The 10,930-nt window shown below is 41.8% G+C and overlaps 1 protein-coding gene across 1 annotated transcript; it reads left to right on the top strand.

The window, feature by feature from the left end:
• Nucleotides 1–5,325: 5,325 nt before the first annotated feature.
• Nucleotides 5,326–8,690, top strand: LOC109908303 (homeobox protein Hox-C4a). Its single transcript, XM_020506923.2, has 2 exons — nucleotides 5,326–7,169; nucleotides 7,726–8,690. Exons 1-2 carry the CDS (start codon nucleotides 6,728–6,730, stop codon nucleotides 8,091–8,093), a joined length of 810 nt encoding a protein of 269 aa, XP_020362512.1. The 5' UTR covers nucleotides 5,326–6,727; the 3' UTR covers nucleotides 8,094–8,690.
• The last annotated feature ends 2,240 nt before the right edge of the window (nucleotides 8,691–10,930 follow it).

Here is a 10,930-nt window from a genome sequence, read left to right as displayed (position 1 = left end):
TGCCACAGGATGTTTTTGTGCTGGTCAAGGGCAGTCAGGTCTGGAGAGAACCAAGGGCTATATCTATTCCTGGTTCTAATTTTTTTTAATTGGGCATACTTATTTAAGATGGTGAAAGGCACTTTTAAAGAATAACCAGGCATCCTCTACTGACGGGATGAGTTCAATATCCTTCCAGGATACCCGGGCCAGGTGAATTAGAAAGGCCTGCTCGCTGAAGTGTTTTAGGGAGTGTTTGACAGTGATGAGGGGTGGTCGTTAAATCGCAGACCCATTACGGATGCAGGCAATGAAGCAGTGATCACTGAGATCTTGGTTGAGTACAGCAGAGGTGTATTTGGAGGGCAAGTTGGTTTGGATGATATCTATGAAGGTGCCCCTGTTTACGGATTTGGGGTTGTACCTGGTGGGTTCATTGATAATTTGTGTGAGATTGAGGGCATCAAGCTTAGATTGTAGGATGGCCGGGGTGTTAAGCATGTCACAGTTTAGGTCACCTAGCAGCACGAGCTCTGAAGATAGATGGGGGCCAATCAATTCAAATATGGTGTCCAGAGCACAGCTGGGGGCAGAGGGTGGTCTATAGCAAGCGGCAACGGTGAGAGACTTGTTTATGGAAAGATGGATTTTTAAAAGTAGAAGCTCGAATTGTTTGGGTACAGACCTGGAAAGTAAGACAGAACTCTGCAGGCTATCTCTGCAGTAGATTGCAACACCGCCCCCTTTGCAGTTCTATCTTGTCGGAAAATGTTATAGTTAGGGATGGAAATTTCAGTGATTTTGGTGGACTTCCTAAGCCAGGATTCAGACACGGCTAGGACATCCGGGTTGGCAGTGTGCTAAAGCAGTGAATAAAAGAAATTTAGGGAGGAGGCTTCTAATGTTAACATGCATGAAACCAAGGCTTTTTCAGTTACAGAAGTCAACAAATGAGAGCACCTGGGGAGTAGGAGTGGAGCTAGGCACTGCAGGTCCTGGTTTAACCTCTACATCACCAGAGGACCAGAGGAGGAGTAGGATGAGGGTATGGCTAAAGGCTATCAGGACTGGTCGTCTAGTGCGTTCAGAGCAGAGAGTAAAAGGAGCAGATTTCTGGGCGTGAGAGAATAGATTCAAGGCATAATGTACAGACAGTGGTATGGTAGGATGTGAGTACATTGGAGGTAGACCTAGGCATTGAGTAATGATGAGAGAGATATTGTCTCTAGAGACGTTTAAACCTGGTGATGTCACCTCATATGTGGGAGGTGGAAGTAAATGGTAGGTTAAGGCATATTGAGCAGGGCTAGAGGCTCTACAGTGAAATAAGACAATATTCACTAACCAGGACAGTAATGGACAAGGCATATTGATATTAGGGAGAGGCATGCGTAGCCGGGTGATCAATAGGGATCCAGTGAGTGGTTGGGTTGGCTGGAGACACGGCGATTCAGACAGCTAGCAGGCCAGGGCTAGCAAGATAGCAGAAGGGCCTTACAGCAACATCTCGATGGAGGAAAGTCTGTTTTAGCCTCCGTGTGTGGTGATGTCAATAGACCAGTCATGATGGATTAATAGGGTTCCGAGTAGCAGAGAGGTCCAAGTCCAATTGGCAAAATAGATATAGTGGCCCAAGAAATTGGCCGATGGATCTATACAGCTAACAGTCCAATATGCTCTAGACAGCTAGTGGGCCGCGGCTAGCGGCTAGCAGCTAGCGGATGGGCATTCAGGGGACGTCGTGATGTAGAGGCCAGTTGAGTACCCCCTTGAGCAGATTACGTCGTAGTCCAGTCGTGCAGGATCGGCAGAGTTCCGTGCCCCGTACCGGCAGTAGAAGGCGTCCGGGGATTGTAGCCCAGGAGTGGCTGATGGGCCTCTTTAACTAACCGGGAGAAAGGGCCTAGCATGGGCTAGCTCCAGGCTAATTGGTGCTTGCTCTGGGACCGACGTTAGCCAGTAGACACTCGGCTAGCTAGCTGCGATGATCCAGGTGAAAATGTCCAGAGCTTGCGGTAGGAGTCTGGGGATATGGAGAGAAAATAGGTCCGTATGCTCTGGTTTGAGTCGCTTTGTACAAACTGGCGAGAGCTTTCCGAGCTAAACTGTTAGCTGATGACCGCTAGCAGTGGTTAGCTGACTACTAGCTATTAGCTAGTGAGCTGGATAGCTTCTGTTGGGGGATTCCGGATTCGAGGTGAATACAAATACTTTAGAAAAAAACATATCCGCACCACATTGGGTGAGGCGGGTTGCAGGAGAGTGTTTTGATGTTGAGGTTTAGAAAAAAATGTAAAAAAGATATGCGCATAAAAAGATATATACAGGGGACACGACAAGACGAGGACAAAAGACGTCTGACTGCTACGCCATCTTGGAGGGTACCAGACTGAATTGAATTTTTAAAAATCTAATAGGGTCCCCAAATTCAAAGACATGAACATTGTTCCTTAATGGGGAAAGTTAAATGTGGTTTGTATTTTCCAAATACATTTAGAATTTCAGGGAAAAGAGTGATGTCGTTAGAAATGGGGATTTGTGTCGTATGACTTGATTTTTGTGACTTGACAAATTAACAAGTATTTAGCTATTTCAAACCTGCTAATTTATTAGATAATTCTACAATAACGATCATTTTGTGGTTTATGAAATTCGAAAATACTGCAGGCTATCCTGGCCCTCCATTACCAATATCGTATGTTGTTTTTCATGGCACCATAGGCTATTCTATTTTAGATCTTTTATTAAAACCATTCCGAATCATTTGGGGTGGGAATAATATATACATACGCATTTTAACCTTATTGGTTATCCCACTGATCATCTAATTCGATATATTTTTTCAATTTTGCAGACAACAATCGAGGACTGAGGCGGAATGAAGGGGAGCATGTATGTTTCAGTAAGTTGTTTATTATTTTGTACACAAATAGGCTACTTGCCCTGTCCTTTCCCGTGCGCAGAGCCAACAGAGAGGGCAGTGTTCCCTGATAATGGCTATGAAGCTATTTGTTCTCATGATAAGAAGTTGGTTTCATCGAAGCCTAGACATATGCACACAAATTCCATTGTGCAATGAGTTTATTATTAAACATTGCATTTCACACAGTTTGGCCTCACCGGGCCTTACCGGGCCTCACCATGCACACTGTGGTCAATTTATTATAATATTCTGAAAGATATCTATTCAAAAGCTCTATTGGGCTCACGAGTGGTGCAACGACCTAAGGTACTGAATCTCAGTGCAAGAGGCGTCACTACAGTCTATGGTTCTGAATCACTGTGATTGGGAGTCATAGGGCAGCGCACAATTGGCCCAGTGTCATCCGGGTTTGGACAGCGTAGGCCGTCATTGTAAATATTAATTTGTTCCTAATTAACTGACTTGTCTGTCTGGTTAAATAAATAAAAATAAAAACATTATTCAGTGAAAGAACAACGAATCTTTTCTCATCCTACCATCAATGTTGTAGCCTACATGTGTTGCATGCATATCGTGTGTTACAGATATGCATAGCATTTGCGTGTGAAAGAGAACATGCTGAAAGGTTTTCATTTAACAGAAAAGCAAATGTTAACCATTTTTCCCATGAACAAATGGAACATCAAATTAGTTCGCCTATGGCCCTCGTTTTTCTGTAGTTCTACATTATAACTAGATATTGAACTAGATGAGAGATGAAAGCCATTTGTGGGGAGAAATTATTTATTTATTTTCGCCCATCAATAATCCTTGGCAGTGAACTATTGGAAGTAGTCAAACGCGAGGGTTTAAACGCAGGTCAGGCTGTCTAACGAATATTAAAATGCGTCCACAACACTGGAGCTGGGGTGAGAGGGGTGCTGGGGGCGTGCACGGGGCCTGTGAAGGCGTGGGCGGGGGTGGGGCGTTTGTATGCAAAAATTATAATAATATGCGGAGATTTGCAGATGCTAACGTAAGATGAGAACGAAAGGGTCCTTTACATTTTGAGTATGTTTTCTACTTCTCTTGTCTCATGGTTACCAGGGTAGCTGACGTATTTTGCAGGCCTACCTACACCTTTTCGATGATTGTATATTATATTCTAGGTATACCATTTTATCAAGTTAAGTGAACATGTTATTGTTTTGATTACTTAAAAAATAAACATTCTATTGGATTCTATTTCAAGACTATATATTAAATATATAAACGATTTCAGTAGCCTATGTTTGCCCCTCTGGATTATTGAAACGGGTCACATTCACACCATGCAGGATATAACATTTTTCATCTCCGTCTTCTCATTAACTTCTGGAGTGGCAGGAAGAGGGGTTACGGAGCGGTCAGTATGGTAATAGCGAGGCATGCGAGCACAAGAAATCGTTGGGGACAAAATAAACGTGTATTTCATCTGCGCTGTCACGCGGTCGCTCGCTTTGTACCCGTAGTGCACGTGTTTGCCTGAATATTCATAGTTTAGAGAAGTTACCTCAAAGGCAGGGTTTTGATTGAATCTGATAGAGGAAAACATATTACGCAGGAGACTCTATTCGTGTGTGTGTGTGTGTGTGTGTGTGAGAGAGATAGAGAGAGAGAGAGAGGTTTTCACCTAACTGAATTCTTCCAGTTGGAGCTCTTCTTTTCAGGCTGCAATGGAAAAGACTCATTAGTTGCCTATATGTACCCTGTAGAACCGAATTTGTGTTAATAGATAACAATCGCAAGTACGTCTCTACGGGAATACATGGGTTACTGAAATCCCACGTATGTCAAGATAATCGTCTGGTCAACCCTCGCTTCTATCCAGTAGGTTATAGCTGCATGCAGTGTTAGCAGGAATAATAGGGCACGAATAGCATACATCTCAGAAGAAGTCTGTGTGCAGCATACACAGTATGTGTTCAACCTCCACATAAGTAGCCTAGGCATTGTCAGGACGTCCATAGGCCTATATTGTGTACAGTAGGCTATCTGGAAGCAAAGGGCTTCTACGAGTATTCGGTCCGTACCAGTAAGCATGTAAAAAAACAGCAATCGTTTAAAGCGGACTGATTTACTGCGTTTTACGGCCCTATAAAACGCCTCAAACATCGCTGCCAAAAGTAATAGAAATGGCGGGCGCGGTCTACACATAAACAAACCATAAACATCTGCCCTGTTATGTCATTTTCACCTGCTCATATAAGACTAAAAGAAGGCCACTACCGCTACATTAGATGATGATTAACAGGGGATTGACCTCGTATTATAACCCTTGTTAATATAATCTTATTTTAATCCATCCCTAGTATGTAGTAGGTCCTACATTTATAATATATTTATTTTATATAAATATTTAATATTTAAATATTTAATATTATTATTATTATTATCAACTCCATTGACTCACAAAGGTCACATTGATTATATAGGTCTGTGGTTTGTGGTGTAGTGCATAATTGAAGGCATGGAATTACAGCCACTGACAGATTTAGCCAGCAGTTAATGACAGTATAATAGTACCTGTAAAGCGTCTGTGGCAACGGATAGTCTACCAGACATAATTGACAGCTTATCTGCAAGAGTTTGTAATGGATTTACTCCCCCATCTAGGTTTAACATCAAATTAATAACCATACACGTGCACTTAGACAACCACTAGTTTTGATGGAGATAAACTTACGATTGGACAAAACGTCCCTACGAGTCATTTCAGGGCACGTAAAGCTGGTTTCATCAACATTGCAGCCTTATAAAGATTTGTATTCAAATGCATACGTCTCTAAACATGGAGAGAGAGAGACAGAGACCTCAATGCAATATCCAATAATGACAGTGATATAAACATTAGAGATATACCATCATTAAAGAATATTTGCCTTCCCTTGTGTCCATTGCACAAGATAGCAAAGTAGGCCTATTTGACAACTATGAAAGCATTTGAAAAGTATTAATGCATCTGAAAAGTATTAATGCATCTGAAAAGTATTAATGCATCCGAAAAGTATTAATGCATTTGAAAAGTATTAATGCATTTGAAAAGTATTTGGAATGCTATGTTTGAAAAGTATTGACACTGTTTTGAAAGTTCTCAAATGCAAAGCAAAATACTCATTGTGTGGTTACTTCACTGATACGGTGCCCATTTGGTGTCCACTTTCTTCTCATATGAGCCAAGCTCAGTTCTAGTTAAAATATATATATATATATATATCATAATTCGAACTGCTATGTGAAAGTGAATATTAGGCGTATTTTTTTTTAACCTATTTAGGATTTGGCCAACATTTTGTGTTGGATTATTTTATATTTGAGAATAATATTCTTAGAGAGGGTCATAGGCCAACTTTCTGTGATCTAGGCAGGCCTAATCATTCTACTTTTTTATTGGTTATTATTTGTACTATTAATACTTATTATTATTATTATTTTCTGCTATTTGTACCTCTGAAATTATGCTAATAATATAACTATAATGACACTGGGTAATTCACATAAGAAGTGTTTGTGTTTCAATTTTTTGCTGCAATATCAATGGCATTGGTAACACAACAAGGGAGAGAGTGAGAGAGAAATTAAAATTGAATTCAGAGAGAGAGAGAGAGAGATATTATGCACACAATGGCGACCGAAGATATGTTTCAAAACCTTTGGTTCCTTATCCGGGGACTAGCTCTCACTCTGCCATTGGGCCGTGGGGTCACGTGGTAAAACTAACTTTACAAGGGCTGCTCGCAAGTAGGAGGGCTATATGGAGCAGAAAAACGACAAAGCTAGAAAAATACATTTCCACTGCAGAAATTAATGATCATGAGCTCGTATTTGATGGACTCTACCTACATTGATCCGAAATTTCCTCCATGCGAGGAATATTCACAAAACAGCTACATCCCCGAGCACAGCCCCGAATATTACAGCCGCGCCAGGGACCCTAGCTCTGGTTACCAGCATCACCATCAGGAGTTATACCCTCCGCGGGCGAGCTACCAAGAGCGCCAATATAATTGTGCAAGCATCCCTGAACCTGACACGCAAAGGGGACATGGACTACCCCATTCTGCGCACCTGCTTGCAGGGAAAGGGCAGCCAGCCTCATGTGAGACCCCACAGTTACCCATGTCCCCCATCACTCCACCAGCTGCATCCTCCGCCTGCAACCAAGCTACACCGGAGCATTCAAACAGCTCAGCCTCCTCCAAGCAGCCCGTGGTATACCCATGGATGAAGAAAATTCACGTCAGCACCGGTAGGCAACTTGTCTGTGTTTGTCTGTTCTCTCTCTCTACACTCTCCTACTCCTTTCTCTTCCTTTCCCTCCCTTTATCAGTGCCTCTGACTCCCATCTCCTTCCCAGCCCCTGCTAAGATAGGGGAGAAGCCTTTGAAATGGCACAATTGAGTCGGATTTACGACTCGGCGTCGGTAATTACACCCGCCATAAATTTTATAGCAGAGGTATACTCTGGGCAGCCGTATCACCATGTGGCTTCTGCTGTTATGTATGTGCGGGATGGAGAGAAGAGGGGGACAGATGAACAGAAAAAAGACTGGCTTTGGAATCTTGCATTAATAATTTAGTGCATACTTGGATGTGAGTGTCCCCTCATTATGGAGAAATAGACAAGTTCTTAACTTCCCATTTCTATGATTTCTAATACCATAACTAGCATATCTAGCCATTCCTTATGCCCTGCCCATCATATGTCTCAGTTGAGGACACTATTGTTTACCCACTCCTTCCTTCCTTGTCTTTCTCTCTCTTTCTCTCTCCCCCTCTCTCTCTTTACTTCTCCCCCTTTACAGCGAACCCGAATTACAATGGACCGGATTCCAAGCGGTCTAGGACAGCTTACACTCGACAGCAGGTCTTAGAATTGGAGAAGGAATTCCACTATAACCGCTATTTAACTCGGCGGAGGCGCATTGAGATAGCCCATACCTTGGTTCTCTCCGAACGACAAATCAAGATTTGGTTTCAGAACCGCAGGATGAAGTGGAAAAAAGACCATAGGCTTCCTAACACCAAAGTGAGATCCTCCACCACGGGCATATCTTCCGGGTCCAACACAACCTCATCAGCCGGTGTTGTCGCCACTTCCTCGGCCACTGGTAGCATTACTCCCGATGAACTGTCCGGAGTAGAGGATGGCGAGGATATTACAAGGTTATAAGGCGAAAAGAAAACCACTTTAAGAAGGGGGATAGAGAATGAATGATTATTTATAGTATATTATATATTTTGTTTTCGTAGGTATTTGTGCGGTTTCATTTAAGTCCAAAGTTATATAAAATGCATGTTATATCGCATGGATTTATACGAATACTGATGAGTTATTTTTACGTGACACAGGGTTTAAGTTATTTAATGCTGAATCAAGATTATGTTTTTTTTTACGAGAAAACTGTTTTGAATGAAGGAAATTATTGTACATTTAATCTAAATGTTATTGTGAGCCATTTGTTTGCCCTTCCGCCCAAGTTGAAATGCACAATCTATTTATTTCAAGCTCAACACTGGAAGAATGTCATTATTAGCCAATCATAGTTATTTTTGGTAAAAATGCTGGAACGTACCAATGGAACATTGATCTTGAACGCATATGTTTAGGATTATAACAATGTGAATTAGCTCCTTGCTTTCAGAAACAGGATTTTTAATTACAATCTAGTTTGTGGTGTGTTTAGCAGATTATTGTGAAATGCAATACACCGAGTTTAGTGTATTTGTTATAATCATATTGGTCAATAAAACAGTGGGTGTACTAGTTTTACGCGCGTTTGGATCGATTCATTCATGGCCAACAGAGTGCCTATTGTTTTGGTGACTGTGGCTATTGATGTGGTGGCCGTTATATAAAATAGTATAGTCACAATTTACCAAGTTCTTTATTGATGGTTCAGCCTAACAACGCATTATTTGTTTGGCAATGTTTAGCTATAAATTGTTTAGCCTATGCCAAATATGATACTGACGATTTGAAATGTTCCTTTAGAATCGTTTTCGAGGTCGGCACTCGTATACAGATCCACCGTTCATATCCCCCCCTAATCCAATAATAATACATAATTCTACTCCAAATAAAGGGTTATGGCCTGGCTGCATGCATCATATTATCCTACATGTAGCTCATCATTCTCAAGGACATTCAATTAACTTGGCAAGCCATTCCACCAGGCCCTCAACCATGCCCCTTCAGATTATACTGGCTGGCTGGAGCCCTGCTTCCTGCTCATTACTGAACATATAGCTCTGCACATACCTTTTGGAAATCAATTTCATATTGCCAAAATATGACACATAATCAGTTGTGTTGATGGTATATGGCTCCTATTAATTCATTGTTTAGCCCCAATTGCAGGTTGCTTCTTTTCTTCTAATAAAGTAAATAACTCGAGGTCAGATTTTGAAAGGCCTAAGGCCTTGAAGGACTACATCGTGGACTATAAGTGAGAATATAGCCTGCAAAACATTGTATTCGAATTATATCTACCAGGTAAGACCTGTTGCCTCTTAAAAATATGCATCCAGATTTTCCAACATGATCTTGTATAAAACAATAGTTTGGATAATAGTGTTTTATATGCATGCACGTAGGGCTTCTCAATATGCAATCATTTGTACCCTATATACAATGGAATGTTAGTTGTAAGTTTGAGATGTTCACCAATTGTCATTCGTATAATAGTCTATGTTTGTTGCGCCCTGAGACCTCCCCCGTCAAAGTGAAGAATGTGCTTTTAAAAAGTGGCGCTTGAGGCAACGTCATCGTGACCTCTGCTCTTGGTAAGTATAGCCTATACTGCTCAAGCATCGTGGGGGGATTTTCGATAGGACTATGGCAATGTTGTGGACGTGTTGTCACCATGCAACTGTAATAATACATAGGACAGTCATATTGCGCCTTTGATCTTATCTGAGCCCTAGCCACGAAACAGGCCGTCCAATTAACAGTTCTCCAAAACGAATTTCATTGTAGAATAACTTTTTCTTATTCTGCTCAAAATGTTGTGCAAAAAAATGCAATGTTTGAAAAGAGCGCAATAGTTTGATAGATGATTTAAACTGTGTGACTTGAATAGAAATGATAAAACGGCTTGCTAGGTGGGGGGCAAAGAGCACAAAGGGGAGAGGTATTCTAAACCATCAATCTTAGCGCCACAGAGTAACGAATTATTTGGGTCTGAATATATTAATTTGGCAAAAGCCTCTCTCAGAAATAAACCCAAATCGCTAACTAGTAATTTTACGAAATAAAACTATCAGGGCCAAAAAGGAAACTTAACACCGTGACTTGGACATGACTTTGGAATGGCAGTTGGAACGCCTGTAAAGCCCTAAAACATGCAGAATTCCAGTAGCCTTTATGTAGCTGCCTGGACAATTGAGAGAAATTAATGTGTAGCTACGCCACAGTCTCACCATCCCTCCAATCTCTTTCTAGATCCTGTCGCCTCCATGTAGCGAGGCTGAAAAGGTACTTTATTGAAGTTTGGGATCAACCGCGAGAAGGCCGAGTTCAGTCGGAGGGCACATTTTCTGTCCCATTAGGTCCGTTTCAGCCGGGATGGCCGACCTTTGCAACCCCCCGTGACCTGACTGGGTCTCTATACTTGTACTTTCTGTGTGTGCCCTCGTAGGTCGTCCCCGGTCCTTGCGTGGCCTCGTCAGGGCTCTGGACTTTCTTTGTGTGTTTTTCTACTTGAGGGGCCGGTAGAAGGGCACCTCTGAATGTGTTGCTCTTTTGTTGCTCTCAGTGGTGACCCGAGAGTGCGGTGAACTGTCGGTCACTTCTCTTCCATTGTGCGCCCTGTAGGACCTAGACCCTTTGTAGGACATCCTACAAATTTGAGGGACTTCCAAGCGGTTACTTCGGAGCTTATGATCGGTCTGCATGTGAGTGTTACTCATGTCGAATGCATTATTACCTTTTTATATTAGAATTATGTACATAACAAAAATAGTTTTGATGTGCATAGCTTCAGTGTAATCTCACGAGTACATGTTCGA

The sequence above is a fragment of the Oncorhynchus kisutch genome, linkage group LG17 (genome assembly GCF_002021735.2).
Source record: "Oncorhynchus kisutch isolate 150728-3 linkage group LG17, Okis_V2, whole genome shotgun sequence".
Taxonomy (NCBI): Eukaryota; Metazoa; Chordata; class Actinopteri; order Salmoniformes; family Salmonidae; genus Oncorhynchus; species Oncorhynchus kisutch.
Note: the sequence above shows the minus strand (reverse complement) of the source record. Positions and strands in the feature narration are given on the sequence as shown.

What these genes read in the sequence shown, in the direction of transcription:
- LOC109908303 (XM_020506923.2), top strand. Translation starts at nt 6,728, where the DNA reads ATGATCATGAGCTCGTATTTGATGGACTCTACCTACATTGATCCGAAA. An exon ending in GAAAATTCACGTCAGCACCG is followed by an intron (nt 7,170 to 7,725) that starts GTAGGCAACTTG and finishes CCCCCTTTACAG; the next exon opens with CGAACCCGAATTACAATGGA.